The sequence below is a fragment of the Scleropages formosus genome, chromosome 17, assembly GCF_900964775.1.
Source record: "Scleropages formosus chromosome 17, fSclFor1.1, whole genome shotgun sequence".
Lineage (NCBI taxonomy): Eukaryota > Metazoa > Chordata > Actinopteri > Osteoglossiformes > Osteoglossidae > Scleropages > Scleropages formosus.
In genome coordinates, this window is record NC_041822.1 from 7,303,136 (window position 1) to 7,320,656 (window position 17,521).

The 17,521-nt window shown below is 39.4% G+C and overlaps 1 protein-coding gene across 6 annotated transcripts in view; it reads right to left on the bottom strand.

Annotated features, from left to right (window-relative positions):
• LOC108938570 (electrogenic sodium bicarbonate cotransporter 1) overlaps positions 1-17,521 on the bottom strand; it is a 65,994-nt gene that overhangs the window by 31,514 nt on the left and 16,959 nt on the right. For 2 of the 6 annotated variants that reach the window (XM_018759208.2, XM_018759210.2), the window contains exons 4-8: positions 8,630-8,765; positions 7,493-7,653; positions 6,753-6,932; positions 3,576-3,671; positions 2,003-2,079 (exon numbers count right to left, since the gene is read on the bottom strand). In XM_018759208.2, the coding sequence (XP_018614724.1) occupies positions 2,003-2,079; positions 3,576-3,671; positions 6,753-6,932; positions 7,493-7,653; positions 8,630-8,765 (650 nt within the window). The remainder of the gene's footprint in view (positions 1-2,002; positions 2,080-3,575; positions 3,672-6,752; positions 6,933-7,492; positions 7,654-8,629; positions 8,766-17,521) is intronic. The other 4 variants (XM_018759211.2, XM_018759213.2, XM_018759212.2 and 1 more) reach the window with 2 other exon arrangements.

Below are 17,521 nucleotides of genomic sequence, written 5' to 3' on the forward strand. Positions count from 1 at the left end.
TCCCACAGAACAAAGATGTATTTTAGGTAAAGTGAAGACTCTAAATTACCCTTTGTGTGTGTATGTGTGTGTGTGTGTGTGTGTGTGTGTGTATGTGTTTGCCCTGTGATGGACTAGTGCTCTGTCCATGTTGTACCTTGCCTTTTGCCCTATACTTCCAGGATAAGGTCCGGACACCCTCAGCCCTCCAACGGTCAAGCAGTAACTGAAAATGATGGACAGCTGGACATTTACTCTGTTACATCTGCAAATTCATATGCAGTTCAGATGGAACTGATATTACCAGTTTTTAGTGCTGTAACTGGTGCTTTAATTGTTCATGAAGCGATGGGCCAACTATTTCCAATCTCATGATTAATGAGGCGAAGTGCTCAGTATGGTAAAAGAGTAATTACACATTATGATGATTACCAGAATACAAGAATTCTCAATTTCTTTCCAGAGTGAAACATCATGTGTATGTACAAGACTGTAAATAACACTCTTTTATATACATCCTCATTCTATCCAACAACACTGCAGTTAAGCAGTAACTGGCCAGTTTTAGAAAAGATTGATTAAATATAATTACACTGTATTAACAGCAAATTAAAGTAAATTATCTGACTGCACAACACTTGTATATTCAATGCTGGACAGCACAGATAAGTAATTCCACATAAATAATTATCTTGCTATGAAGTAATTACAAAAGGAATTCAGCTGTTCATTTTAAACTAACTAATTTGTGTTTTAACAAATAGATGGGGAAGGATTGTATTTGGTTTAATACTGGCGCTGATCACTACCTGACCATGAATATTTTAAGCACAGTACTTTCAGACACAGATTCAGATTTGTGATCAGAAGAAGGGTCAGAGGTCTGGGGCAATTTCAGCTTTGGAAAATGCCAGATCTGCACACTGACAGATACTGTATGTGATAGCAGTGCCCAGATACAGTGTCACAGTGCACAGAGCTACACAATAAAGTGATTTACCACGCACAACTTTTAAATGTGTAACTAAGAAAAAACATATAAAAGTATTTGCATGCTTGTCTTCATAGTTTCCAGGTTGTTTATTCCCTTCAATTTTGTTTTAAAAAGTAAATACATAGTTATAGTTTTGTGAACATCAGCTGGAAAGACATCTGTTATTTTCTTATCAGAAAGCATTGTCTCCATGTTTTATGTCTTGCTTGTGTACGATCGAGTTGGACAACTTAACAGAATAGTTTGTTCAGGTACAAAGTACAGCAAGGAAAAATAGAATAATTAACCTGATTTTATCAGTTTCTCATGATTAATGATCAATGACAACATGTAATTTCAGTACAAAACAACTGATTGATGTTGACAAAATATGATATAGCCAATTTCCGCCAAGAATAGAAGGGGAAAGCCAGAAAACAACTACCCAGTGTGTACTGAACAAAATCGTCATAATTGCTACCCCACTAATAAAAACGGGTGTCCACATACTGTAGCACAGGAGGAAACAGATCATCCTCCCAGTATTGTCCGTTACAAAAACACAAGTACGTTTTGTGCCCAGCTTGAGAAACATCAGATTAAAACTAATGTCAAGTCAGAGAGGTATCTAGCGCAGTCATATGAAGATAAAAACTTTTCCATGGATTTTTAAAAAGTTCCAAATGCAAGTTAGTCATGTAGAGAAAGATCAGCAGAACCTCTGCTTGAAAGGTTACTTTTTCATTTGAAAGGCACTCTTAATTTATTTTGTTTATATTTTATATTTATTTCATTTTATCACACACACACACATTTGCTGAAGTTGCTTATCCCAAGCAGGGTCGCAGCAAGCTGGAGCCTAACCCGGCAACACAAGGCACAAGGCTGGAGGGGGGGTAAGGACATATTCAGGATGGGACACCAGTCCGTCACAAGGCACCTCAAGCGGGACTCAAACCCCAGACCCACCAGAGAGCAGGACCTGGCCAAGACAGCTGTGCAACCGCACCCCCTATTTTATTTTATTTTACATCACAAAATCACACTTACTTGATCCTTCTCTGGTTTGTCAGAAATATCATTTAAGCTGCTTGATGTCAAATTTCGATGAGTGGTTGTTGGGCTACCTGCAAACATATAAATCAGAGAACTTAGCAAGAATTAAGGAAGACAAATTGGTTAGTGTAAACTTCAAAAGAATGCAAAATGAATTTACAGAAATAAACAGTGGCACAGTTTATTCCAGATACAGAATGTTGACGAAAGAATTAATTCAGAATGTAACGGTCCAGAGCAACATTGTAAGAAGTATAAAAAATATTTTAATTAAAGATAAAAGAGAAGGGAAATGGACAAGTCACACTGCCAGCCATCAAGTAAGGACTAATAAAATTAACTGAACCACCCAGATCTTGGAAAACATGTGTTTCTAGATATTGTATTACAGTACCATATAAAGACATGTTGCATCCACTTTTCAGTGACTTCATCAAGAGTATAACAGGACCTTTCCTGAAATCTGAACTAGCACCCTTCAGGTTACTTGGTCACATTGGTAACCATCTCACAGGATGCAAATTCAGAAAAAAGTCTTTACTGACTGGAATAAAGCTGTGAGAAAATACTGCAGACTTAATGATTCACTGAACATTAACAACTGTAAGCAGAAAAATATGTATAGAACTAGCAAATCTTACTAACACACATGTGGGTTCAGAGTAAACACAAAACATAAAACTTTTAGCTGGCAAGGTGACTAAAGTATATTTGTGATTACAAGTGATCCCTTATTTACGAGGAGGTTATGCTCCTTGAAACCCATCATAAGTCGAAAATACCGCAATTCGAAAATGCATTTAATACAACTAATACACACATATGCGTGACAAAGGAGATGCGGATCGCTGTCGCTGCCCAGCATCATGAGAGAGTATTGTTCTGTGTATCACTTGCCCGGGAAAAAATCTAAATTCTAAATTCAAAGTACGGTTTCTAGTGAATGTCTATTGCCAGTGCACTATTGTAAAGTCGAAAAAATCGCAAGTCGGACCATCGTAAATCGGGGACCACCTGTATATGTCTCAACCCAAAGCAAGCTTTTCACACTGTTAAGTATACAGCCAGTGGTGATGCGCAGAAAAAGTGGGGAAAGCATATAAAATCTGATGCCACTGTGGTAAATTCAAAAATGTACATAATTCCCTCTGAAAATACAGGATATGGTTGTAAATGTCAGTTTGATGCAGCCAGTACACTACTTTGGTCCTTGTTAAGAATGACAAAACAGACTGAACATAATTGCAGCATTTGTTGTTGCTGGCATGTATGTGGGCAGGTATGAGACATTTGAGATAGTAATGAATATTGCATAAACAAAGCCATTCAAGTGTACTTGGCAATTTTCAGTAATTTGATGAAAAAACTTGGCTGAAAAACCAAGCCTTTACCTTGTAAAAATGTTTTATACAAGGAACATTAGGCACAGCAGTACAGTGCTACAGTTGGTGTTATTACACAGCACTAATGTCAACACTAGACGGAAGGGAGCACACAGTACAGTACGTTATGGGGCTGCGTTCCAACAGGTGGCACAGATGTGAAAGCACAGGTCCTGTGAACTTACTGAGCCATCCCACGCTCGGGCTCCTTTGGACCTGGAGCTCCTCCTCAGAGGTGCGGACGGTTAGGCAAGGCACAGAGTTTTCAAGCGGACTACGTGCTTTAGTGGAAGAAGCAGAGTGCGAACCAGGCCAAGGAGAGAATGGAGAGAAGGGAAGGAAGTCGAGAAACTGTTGACAGAGCCCCAAAGCCAAAGCAGTGGTGGTCAGGCAAATAAAAAAGAAAACGTGATTTTGCAAGCTATTTGGTGCAAAGGGAAGCATGTTGTTTCAGTAGCTGCTCAGAATGTACCCAGTTAATTATTCTGTTTGTTAACAATGCTGTATTACAACATTCAGAAAAGTGAAAGGCCTCATATGGGACTCATGGCAACAAAGTTACTGTTAGTGTTGAAATGTTAATTTCTGTAAAAGCTTTATTCAGATTAATAACTTCATTTTATTGTGAGTGTTAGTTCCACTCCTATACGATCCCACTCACATACTTTACCAAATGAAGGGCACATTTTTACTTATTACGAAGCCCATCCCTGTTCCTCCAGACCACTGTGACCATGACCAGGACAAGCTGTTAACAAAGCTGAGTGAGAGAGAGAGAGTGTGTGTGTGTTTGTGTGTGTGCGCGCATGCGCACGTATAATTCTGATATGCTACCAAAACAAAGGCTTCCATAACACCACATAACAACTGTATGCAGGTTGCAAAAATGACTGCATTTACAGAGAAACAAAAATCAGGTATTTTTTTATACATGTTTCAGAATGTACACGAATAAATAAAGAACGAATAAGTTGTTGAAATGTATGAACTATAATCCATAGAATTGAGTGCATCCTGAACATTCTATAAAAGTCAACAACAAAAATATAAAAATAGTTTTCCTATATGCAGACTTAGCAGTAAAATGGCCATACTTTTCTTGGTATGGGCAGCACATAATCACAGACATTCTGTACATATCTCAGCTGTAGGAACATTCATTTAACCTTTAAGCTAAATTCAAACAGCACAAATTTGTACTCTGAAGGTTATTTTATAGTTCTTGTGCCTAAAGCAACCTTCACTGACTGATTCACTGATCATTGAGACTGCTGAAGGCAAACTCATGACCATGAATATGCTATTTATACTATGAAAAACTGTTAATCTGAATTGGGTTATAGTTGATAAAAGCACATGTACGTTGAAATCTGCATGGGATACATTGCATCTGTTCTGCATACATTGTACATATCCGTATGTACACACTAGTCCCATGAGGGGAAGAAATGAGGTTAGTGTAAGCTGCAAATGCACCAGTTAACACAGAAAAACCCAAATAATGGTAAGAGCTTAGCTGCAATAACATCACTTGATTGAACACCTCAAGAAAAAGCTGTAGTGTATAAAGGTTTCTCATATGTATTGAAGACAATGTCCATGAAGAATAATGTCTGTTTAACCACACCCAGTGATCCTGAACTACATTTGCAACTGAGCTGCCACCTTCTTTCAGCAGTACAACAATGTCAAGTGAATATCTTTGACAACCTTCCAAGAATAGCCAACAAAGGTCACAATAAGGAAACTAACTGCTGATTGTCTGTTCAAGCTACATGTGCAGTCTATCAAAGTGAGAGCAGCTCCATGAACAACAGTTAGCTACTCCTTGATGAAAAGGATTGCCTCACACCGGCCCAAGCTCATGTGCACACAATGCCATGCATGAATCAAACTGAGAAAAGCACTTCGTGCAAATCAATTTTAAAAAATCCATCTCATACACCTCACATTTTAAAAATTGACTACCAGCTCATGACAATCAAATTAATCAGCAGTTTTTTTTTTTTACATTGGTGCATATCGTGAAAGTAACTAACTACTTCATAATCACACGTCTGCAACTATGTCTCTTTCTCCTGATGTAACGCACAAATTGTATTTTCTATGAGATGCATGTCACTTTGGAGAAAAGCATCTGCTAAATGAATAAATGTAAATGTAAATATAAGCGTATAAATATACGGTAAAATCTCCCAACCAGCCATTTGTGAGAGCCCACAGGGAAACCTTTTTGGCCCACACTGGCTTTATCGTAGAATGACGTTGGCCTGCTTGCCAAATCTTTTCAAGTGGAAATAATTGTTAAGGGGGCACATTTGGCAGACTTCTCAAGTTTGATCGCTTTGTGCAGCCTGTTATATTTGGCCAGAAAACTATCTGAACTTAAAAAAATGTAGATTTGGTTTGAAAGGTGTCTGATCTGATGATGCATCTGTGCGTCTTTTTCAAGTGAATGTGTAGACAACTGATACAATACTTCAGCTTTTTATGCACGCTTGGCATTTTGCTTTTTGTATCAGCAAAGACTGATACTCCTGGTTCTTTACACTCTTATTATGTAACATTATTTTTTTTAATTACCTGTATTTCAGGTAACTGGTTAAGTGGATAATTATTAACAATACAGAACATTTATAATTATGCAGTCAAATAAATATTTATGTACAAACACACACACACATTTTCAGAACCGCTTGTCCCATACAGGGTCACGGGGAACCGGAGCCTAACCCGGCAACTCAGGGCGTAAGGCTGGTGGGGGAGGGGACACACCCAGGACGGGACGCCAGTCCGTCGCAAGGCACCCCAAGCGGGACTTGAACCCCAGACCCACCGAAGAGCAGGACTGTGGTCCAACCCACTGCGCCACTGCACCCCTATGTACAAACACACACACACACATTTTCAGAACCGCTTGTCCCTTACGGGGTCACGGGGAACCGGAGCCTACCCGGCAACATAGGGCGTAAGGCCGGAGGGGGAAGGGGACACACCTAGGACGGGACGCCAGTCCGCCGCAAGGCACCCCAAGCGGGACTTGAACCCCAGACCCACCGGAAAGCAGGACTGCGGTCCAACCCACTGCGCCACCGCACCCCCTATGTACAAACAAATTTTCTCAATTTCTTATGCAAAACAAAAAGCTAACACTACCTTGGATGTTCAAAACACTAACAGTGTCTACTTAACACCCTCAAGTATAATAGCATAAACAAAGTAAGACTAAATATGGACTCTACAAAATATATGGTTGTTTTCTCAAGACATTTTAATGTAGCAAATGTGGGAAACCTTAAATGACACACATGACTTTCAGAACAAGTAGGAAGAAGACTGCACCAAACTGGCATCTATATTACCATTATCCTGGTTGGAAAACAGCCTACTTGCACTAGAGACTGTCTTGCCGATGTCAGCTAGTGACCGTAGGTTACTCTTCTTAGTCTGGTGGCGATGTTTGCGCAGCAAGGTATACATAACCTTTTCTTTGAGATCAGCTTTAAGTTGACCATTCTCAATCTGGCTGTCAGTGATCATCTCTGGAAAATGAGAAACGGAAGAAGAGTATGATCAGTCGAACTCTAATTGTGTTGAGGGTAATAAATTACTCAAGAAAAGGTCATGCCCCACATTAAGGAAAAACACTGTTCTTACAGGACACAAAAAGGATCTGATATCATGTTGCCTTCTGCAGCTCATGATTGTGTGCAACAAACCACCCCGAAGCCATTTATGAATGACCCAATCTCTAATGGATAGGCTTTCAATTTTATTGTGTCAAAGAAAGAATTCACTAGGGTGGATGTAGCTCAGATTTAAGTCTATCTCTTTTCAATGCAGCTCACTAAGGCAGCGTGCAGTGCAGAAATGAATCAAATGGATCAGCAGCACTGAGAAACTCCTCAATGGTAATGCTCCTGGACCCTGGCCTTCACTGAGTCTGGGACAGTACCCAAAACTTAACCCTCTCTTCTAAATCTATGCTCTAAATCTACTATTGCAAGTGGGATTACTGCAAATACTAATCCAAGTGACACCTGACAAAAATATAATTTTGACAGTCCGTTTGCATGCTTGTACATTGCAAATCACTGCTTACCCACAACCTGCGGGAGAGTAGAGGCCTCCAAGTCCAACATAATGGTGCCTTTTTCAATACAGGTCCTCAGCTCGAACAAGCTGTGTAAGGACAATGTGGCAACATGTGGTTTGCTCCACCTCTCACCTCCTTTCTCTACTTTTTCTTCAAACTTTATCCACCTGTGGAAGCAGAGAAACAACATTTTACTGAATTGAAGATGGTAGATTGTTTATAATAGTATCACTCAAAGCAAGAGTGTGAATGAAGTGCATAAAGGGAGCTGTATACTAAGAGCTTGCAGCAACTTTTAATTGCAATATACATGCCATCAGTACAACAAAAATATCTCAGCTTTAAATACTTTAATCTTAAATAGCATCTACATACACATAAGTTTATCTTAGTTTTTCAAATTTTGAAAAATTATATTTAGACAGCTCTATTTCCATTAACTACAGGTGAGTTCAATAAAAAACAAAAAATCAGCGAGAGCAAGCAATACTGAAAAAATATCTAAACCTCATCTAATAGCATTTTATAACCAAATAGAAAAACAAGAAAAAGACAAGTATAGGCATGTCTTTATAGTAAGACAACAGTTTTCATTAAAATGTGTTCCACAAGATAAAGAAGACAGCTGCGATTAATGAAAATTGCAGCTCAAGTCTGTCACCATAGGCTGCTGAATGTTTGATAGGAAACTTTTTACAATTGGAAACATGCCTTCAGAAACTATATCAGAAATTAAACCACCAATAACAGATGAAATTCTTTATTAACGCAACATGGTTTTTAACCACACAAAACTCAATGGACTGAATCTTACTATTCATTCTAGCACGGTACTGAAATATAAGGGATGCTCTTAAAAAAGTCTGTTTATGACTGTTTCTGGTTTGCGTACAGTACCTACAAACATATACTATTGTTAACTTATTCCATCAACCATAGCTTTCCCAAGACATTTGAGAGGTGTTTGATGTTGATATTTGCTTTGAGAGTACGTATTTCTCAGTCTGTGCTTTTTTAGCTCAGAATCTTCAGCAGTCACTTCAGAAATAAAGGTGCTTCCACTACCCTTGCCACAAACATACTGTTACTGCTGATGTTCCAAGATGTGGGAGATGCACCGACAGGGGTTCACAGAAAGCCTACCTTGCTGTCTCTTTCCACTCCATCTCCTGCCCATCGACAGCCAACAGCTCATCCAGCTCAGTGAAGAGCTGGGGTGGTGCTGGACCGTCATCCTCCTCCCCCAGGATGAACCGAATCCTTTCGGCAGCTGGTGAAACTACAAAGGGGAAGATACTGCGGCTTACAACATGGTAGGTGATGACAGCTGTTTGGCCATTCAGTTTGACCTCTTCACCGAAGCCATTCATCTTCTTCAGGGGTGGGGGTGTCTTAGGGGGCTGTGACACATTCTCCACAGGAGGGGACACCTTTGCCACCGGTAGCAGAGGGAGCTCTACTGTGGACGCCTCATTCTCGTTCACCCCACAAGTCTTCATCCCGTTGGCAGAAGACATTGGCAGGACCTTCTCAGATACCGTCCGACAGAAACTGAAGATGAGTGTTATGAGTGCCAGAGGCAAGCTAGACCATCCCGCCCAGGAGCAATAAGCATCTACACCTTCATTAATATCTTGGGAAAGCTCCTGTCGTCTTCAAGCCCAACTTTGTGGCAACAAGTCGCAGGTAGAGATTCTACTCCCCCCACAGCTAGTGCCCTCCCTTTGGGCCACAAGCAATAGCCCTCACCATTGGCCCTCGGGAAAGCTCGGCCCCTGGCCAAAAACCCCCTCATTAACAATTAGGAAATGTTTCACAAACTGTTCATTCTTCACAAGAGGGCTTTGCTTTCCTTCCCTCTTGTCTTCTAATTTGAATATTTAGTCAAGCATCAGTGCACATGAAAAAAGCCCTTGGAAGTTCAATACCTCAAATATAGAAACAAAATGGTCCCACTCCGGTCTTCAGAAATGAATTTTAAAGCGGAGACTTCATTAATGTAGTATTGACTTCTCAGAAAATACATCTGTTCATACACATTATATAAATATTTACATTTACATTTATTCATTCAGCAAACACTTTTCTCAAAAGCAATGTACATCTTATAGAAAATATCATTTGTGCATTACATTAGGAAATAAATTACTAACAGATGTTTGTCAGCTTAAACACTGGAGCAATTCTCTTTAAATTCAAAACTTGGGAGAGAATTTGAACCTATAGCCTCCAGGACCAAGGGTATTAGCATGAACCAGTATACTATCAGCCCTACCCCTCAGAAAAGTGTCACCAATCAGCACCCCTAAAGCTTACAATATACAAAGACACATATATATGTAGTTGTGTGTATATATGCATGTATAATACACAAATAAAATATATACATATACTGTACATAGACATAAATATAAGTAATCAAGCAGGCCACTACATTTTTTTAAATCTATAGTAATAGTTCCAATTATCAAAAACAACGTTCAGCTACATCACTGCCGTTATTAAAACAAATTTAGAAAACAAATCAAATTTAGAATGAAATCAGATCCTTCTTGCGAAATAGCAGATATTCTTCTAACACATCTGATACTGACATGAAACAACATGTTTAAAAAACATCAACTGCATTATGCAGCACCTGAAGTGTATCCCACAGGTAATTCAAGATTCTTAAACAGTGTAAGGATGAAGACCATATACAAACATGCAAGCACACACACTTTCACCCTGGAATGCTGGATTTAAACTGCACAAATACAATCATAACAAAAAATCCTCAAAACAGAATTATTTTAATTCCCTCTGCTCTAATTCAAATTCCTTAGCACCAGCAACTCTCAAGTTCTTTGTGTGTTGATGTCATCTGTGCACATCCAATGACATCCAATATTATACAATCCCACAGAGCATGATGAAATTGAAAAGTAAGCATGCTTGTGTCTTATTACTGTCCTAGGCTTTTCGCAACTCAGCAGAAGCACCCTTTCCTTTACTATCCTTCCAAGAAATAATTTCCTCTCTTCTGTGCAACCAGCAACATGTGCTACAGATACATTAGTAGGAAGCACACAGCATAACACTTCTATCATACAGCAGAAACACATACTGAAAATGAATCCAAAAAAAGTTCATTGCACATCTCTTTAGGGTTTCCCATTTACTTCTGAATGAGTATTTAATTGAGACCTCAGTTTGAGACCTGTTGAGTTACAGCTATAATAAAGTGTCAAGGCATATATTTTTGCAAACTTAAATGGTACTTATCAGAACTTATTGTCTTACTTGAAAATTCCATTAATGTTTTGTGAGCCTTGCATTTAGTACTAAAATGCAACTAAACAAAACCAACTGCCTGACTCACTGCACAGAGGTTGAGGCCTGCTATAGCCCCCTCAGTGATTCTTAATTTTTCATGTTTTATTTCATTGTTTCAGCTGATTTGTGCCTACGGTCAAAACTCACTACCTTTTAATCAGTAAATGCATATTGTTTCTATCGTTTACAATGATTTAGCAAACTATTTTCAAAATCACAGTGAGAACAGAGCATTAATGAATAAAAGGTATAATAACTGTTGTGATAAATGCCTTAAAATGCCATAAAAATAACACTAAACAGATTTTTTATTGGCTCAGTGATTAAACCAGTTTATGCTAAAAGAAAGTAAAATGATATTAGGTTTTTTAACTCAAATTGGATTTCTGTAACAGCAATAAGTTTTGTAAGATACATTTTGTAAAGGGTCTTTCACAATGAGTCATTTAATTGACAAAGAGGTCAATTTAATGAAAGTCACTGTTTTTAACTTTGAACATAGGATTTTGAACCTAATCCACGTCCTTAAATATTAACTACAAGGTCAGACCTTGCCTGCCTTGGTTTGCTAAGTGTAGACGGAAGAACGTATTAAATTTGGCAACAAAAGTGAAACATTAGTTATACCATTGTATGTCTCATAGTTGACATGCAATAACACAAGGGTTCTGTTGAAATTTTACTATTCAAATATTTAAAAAGTACTTACACCTACTCATATAGATATCCTACTTTACCTGTACGATGGACTCAGAAAGACAGTCAGCATCATCCCACTACTTCATCTGGGATGTTCATATTCACAATGTTATAATGTAACAATTTTCCTGCAGTATCTGAGTATGAATCTGTTTATTATTAAACATCTTCAGCAAAGGGACATGAGTTGTGCTTTGAGCTCTTTGCACTATAAGAAGCGAAAAGGGGTTGATTTTCCGCACCAACAACAAGTCTGTGTGACACTTCATTGTGCAAAGCAGAATAGCAAAAGCTGCAGTGCCGTGCAGACCGAGGCCTATTACTCCCCACTTCCATTCTGTTTCGCTCAGCAAATCCTCACTTGACTCAATAGAAAAACATGGCATAGATTCCACCCACTGTACTTCAGGCAGCAATTGGCTGCCCATTCTTGCAGTTGCTAAGGGGAAGGGGTGTTCAGTATGGGCGAGTGCAAGGCCGAGAAGGCCCGAAAAAGAGATAGAAATGAAAATCACATCGTTCAAATGAGTTTCAAAGCTCTGTGCACTGTAGCCAAGAACCCTGTGCGTACAAAGAGGACTTTGTCCCTGCAAGGGGGCACATGGGAAAGGAGAGGGGAAGAATGCTTGCTGCCCAGAATGGGGCTTAAAGGAGCTACCGTTCCACGATGTTTTAGGTCAGACTTCTTCTTTCAGCACAATATTCATCCCCTTTAAATACTTTAAATACTATACCTTCCTATAGCTTAGTTGATAATAACTCAGTATTTTTTGCAGATGGTCTGTCTTCTTCATTTAATTCCTGACTAGTAGTCAGGAATATAGTAGTCTGCCATTGGTGTATGGTCATGCACATGTTCTCAAACTGAAAACAACCCCTATAAAGGAAGTAAAGATCTGCTTCTGTGAATTGGGATAATGTCTTCAGTGTTTACCTTAATTCCACATTGACTTTGGAATACCATGGCCAAATTTATTAAGTTCTAAAATCCCAGTGTTGTTTCATATGTTTAAAATTTATTTATGATGATTGACAACCCAAAATGTTAAAATAATACTAATTTTATGTGTACAAAATATATTAAATTATGTACTTTAATAAAAGGCAAAGTATTATACTATGAGGGCGGCGTGGTGGCACAGTGGGTTGGACCGGGTCCTGCTCTCCGGTAGGTCTGGGGTTCAAGTCCTGCTTGGGGTGCCTTGCGACGGACTGGCGTCCTGTCCTGGGTGTGTGTGTCCCCCCCCTCCGGCCTTACGCCCTGAGTTGCCAGGTTAGGCTCCGATTCCCCGTGACCCTGTAGGGGACAAGCGATTCAGAAAGTGTGTGTGTGTGTGTGTGTGTGTGTGTGTGTGCATGTATTATACTATGATGGTTCAGAAAGCCTACTGAAAGCAGCCAGGGGAGTCTTAAAAGCTAATTGTTATATTATTAATATTGCCTGTTATGTTCTGTGATAAGAATGATTGGCAGAAGAAGGTTGCTTGTATTTGCCTGATGTCTCTCCCTCCTGGTGAAAGAAAATAGAATCTGTGCTGTTTTCATGTTCTTTACTGGAGGAGAAATTCAGAAATATTCTACGATGCCTTCAAATTATAATTTTCTTAACATTTTTTAGCAAATAAATACAATTAATACAAAAATAAATGGTATAGATATGTATATTTCTAAATGTTATACTTAATATTTATACTGTATTATAATTTCCAAATCTGATACTGGGAAAAAACCATATTGAAAAATCAGGTTCTAAAAACTATGACTCAACAGACCATTATGGTACGAAATAAGGTACATGAATTTCCAGGGAGGTTTTAAGTGGCAAAACAAGTGGCATTCATCAACTCAGCATTTTCTAAATAATAAGACACTAGATTTGTAGCATGGAGAATGAATTCTGGGAGAAAATGTAATAAAGGGCCTGGAGTTTAACATTTAAACCAGTTGTAGTACACTCGTCATTAATCATTCAACACTTGCAAACTAATCTGGTTACCTTTGTTCAACTGAATATTACTTAGTGATAAAATCAGCATTATTAGGGTAACACTCATCATTACATTTATTTAGCAGACAGTTTTCTCCAAAGCAATTTCCAATGAACACTATGTAGTGTTACCAGCCCACACGTCAGTGGAACACACTCTCTCTCTGTCTCACTCACACACTATGGGGGCATTTGAACAGCATGTCTTCAGACTGTGGGAGGAAACCCAGGCAGACACAGGGAGAACATGTAAACTCCTCTACACAGACTGAGGAGGGATCAAACCCATCTCCTCTTGCACCATCCAGGTGCTGTGAGACAGCAGCGCTGCTTGCTGCAGCACCCATCCCTGGCTAGACATTCAGTTGTTGTTACCTACAACTAATAGGAACTGAGTTCCTCTTTTGCCAAACCTTACAGCATAGCAAGATCATTAAAGAGGATCAAGACACAATTTGGATTCTGCTGACTGCAACAATTTGAGGCTGAGCTGAAAATTCCCTTTTTCTTCTAAAATTCCACAGAAAATTATTGACTTCTGAACAAAGTAAACTGTGCAATGATCATAAAAACTGATGGAAGAAGGTGAGTGTTACACAGAACTCTTATCTCTTAAGAAATTGTATGATCAAAACCCATGCACACTGTCTGAAGCCACTTGCCCTGAGCAGGGTCATGGTGAGCCGGAGTCTAACCTAGCAGCACAGGGCATACGGCTGGAGGGGAAACACCAAGGATGGAACATCACTCTATCACAAGGCACCCAAAGCAAGACTTGAACCCCAGACCCACCAGACAGCAGGACCTGGCCAAGCCTGCTGCACCACTGCAACCCCCTCTGAGAAAAAACCAATATACACAAATAATGTTGTGCAGTACCAAAACAAGCAAGCATGCAGCTGTTCCAGCTCATACTTTCCTCTAGGCTTTTGTAAAGAGCAACCCAATAACATTAAAAAAAAAAAAGCCTAGCAGATGTACATTCAAAAATTAGAACCTGTTGAATTCTTGCCAGCAGGCTATCAACAAATTAAACCATCACAAACCTAACAGCAGATATTTTACAGCGGTAATCTATAATGTAGTTTATACATTTGCATTCATTCATTCTCAACAACTTCCTGTGTATCGCAGCATGGTTCAGAGCATAGGCCTATCTTGGTAGCATGGGGCGTGGGGCAGGATACACCCTGAATGGGGAATCAGGTTCAGAGTACAATCACACACACATTTACCCACACATACACACACTCCGGGCAAATCAGAGGAAACCAAAGCACCCAGATATAACCTCAGAACCACATACAAATGAGGAGGACATACAAACTCCACATAGACTCAGCCAGGTTCAAACCAATATCAGAGTTCAGAACCCAGACACTGTGAGATGACAGTGCTACTCAGTGCACCACTGGGAAGCCCATATGCTCAGCTTGTACAAAGAAATACATGTTACAACATATGAAGAACAGGATAAAATCCTACCCTATTTTATATTGTCATATACGCAGTGCTGAGTGTAGGAATGAGATTTATAGCTATAGTGTTTTATGATGTTCGAAACTATAACCTACTGCTCTCTCTGTATCAGTTAGCCACAGCCTCCTTCGGTACACCTGGTCCACGGTAAGGCTCAGTTCTAGTGCTCATAGCCACGTGAATCTCTTGACCTTCACCTCTTCGATATGCTGTAAGTTAATAATTGTTGATATTTCATTTGTGGCACTTCTACGTACCTATCTTGTGTCAGCTATAAAATTACAATAGTGCAATGTCTTTTATTCCACTAACCATGGCTCTACCTCAAGCTACAAGATCAAATGCAAGTGTCCAAAATCTGCATGGGTTAGGGTTCATCTTCACCACCCTTCAACTCAACTCAACCAATATAGGACAGCATTCATATGGCAGCTTTCACCTTTAGTCTTATATATTACTGTGGTGCAGTGGGGAAAGCGGCTGTTGCGCAGCTCCTCCGCTGTTTGGGCGTAGACTGGAATGCAGATCAGTTTATGCAGAGTTCTCCCAACGTTTGAGTGGGTTTCCTACAGGTCCTCTCACAGTCCAAAGACACATGTTTCAGGTGAACTGGTGACTCTAAATTGGATGGGCATCCTGTCCAAGGTGCATCATACAAGTACTTTACTTGGAGTCCTGTACTTCCAGGATGAGCTCTGGAAAGCTGCTACACTGATTTGGACAAGAGGTTAATGACAGTGAGTCAGAATTTAGATCAATGGTTCAAGTTTAATAGTAAGTTTAAGACCATCTGTGTTTAAGCTAATATTTTCAGCAAATGGGGTTATTTGTTTTTTTTTTATTGCCTCTGGAAATAATCTATAGGGCACTTTCAGATATCTTCTTTGATAAAATGCAATATTAAATAACCTTTGATTACTTGTTTGATCTTCAAACAGTGCTGATGGACTTGGAGGGCACTCCAGTAGTACATTGCAAACAAATACAAAAATCATAAAAAAACAGCCAAGCGCCAAAACTCAGCAGGCAGACTTCACACTGCAGCACTTTAGAGTCCCACCTGCCATCTATAATTCATGATTCTTCCACAAAGAACAGTTTTGCAAGCAATGAAATGTATGTGAAGTACATAAGTTCATCTGGAATGTGAGTTTCATACAGCATTACTTATATTATTCAATACTAACACACACACACACACACACACACACACACACACATTCTCTGAACTGCTTGTCCCATACGGGGTCGCAGGGAACCGGAGCCTACCCGGCAACACAGGGTGTAAGGCCAGAGGGGGAGGGGACACACCCAGGACGGGACGCCGGGACGCCAGTCCGCCGCAAGGCACCCCGAGCAGGACTTGAACCCCAGACCCACCGAAGAGTAGGACCCGGTCCAACCCACTGCGCCACCACACCCCCTGTTCAATACTAACATTAACATATAAATTCATTATGTTACTGCCTTTTCAAATATTTTTCTGTACCTTCTATTCTTGCCCAATAGTTTTATTTGAAATAACACTGAACACGAACGAGCAGCCAGTACTATTGTAAAGGGACTATCAGCTAGTCTGGTTCCTCAATTATCACAAACCAAACGGGAAAGACAGAGCCACGTTTAAGGAGGTGGACACAGAGTATCATTGCCTAGAAGCACCACCACGGAAGGGGACGAATGAACAAAACATCACTGCAGTCACATGCATCCTCTCTTCTGTTGCTAGAACAATGAATGTTCTTCTCTCTCTGGGATTGTTGATTGTGCTGCCGTTTTACCCCTTTTACCAAAGTGAAGTCTCATAAATACATTAGCTATTACAAAAAAAAATTCTCTGTTAAAGTTCTCTAACACCATACTCAGTACAGAAGACTTTCATCAACTCATTCACGTTATCACAATGAAAACTTATTTGGGCAAGCAAAAAATAATGTGGTCAAACAATTTCAAAATTCATAACCCTTAATCCTCTCAACTGCAGCAATTATTAATGAACAGTAAATGTCTATTAATACACAGTATATTTTCTGTATGAAGAATGAAACAATGAAAGAAAATTAAAGACTAAATGCTCAGGAATACTTAATTTTAAAAACTGCCCAAAAAAGTTGTGTCACCAGCCTATTCAATTTTAAGATACGTAAAATGACTGTGGGATAAGTATCACATGGTATCATAGGATATAGGCAAAGAAGGAAACAAACACCTTTTGCATCACTGTAAAATTTCTTACTTTTAAATCACATTGTTTATTTAAGATGTTACTCATAGCAAGCTGAGAAGATAAAGCTGTAGTTCAAAAAATCCAAATGGGACGAGGACATAAGCATTTAACATTTCATTACTCTATGAGAAAAACTGATGAAATGAGAGAGATGAGGGCTGCTAATTAATTAGAGCTACTTATTTAGCAGATGTTTTCCTCCAGAGCAACTTTCAACCTTATAACCTTTGGGTCCAAAGGCAGCACTGCTAACCACTACACTACCAGCTGTCCCACTGCCTTTAACAAAAAGGCAAACCACCAACTGCCCTTCTATGTTATTTCAATG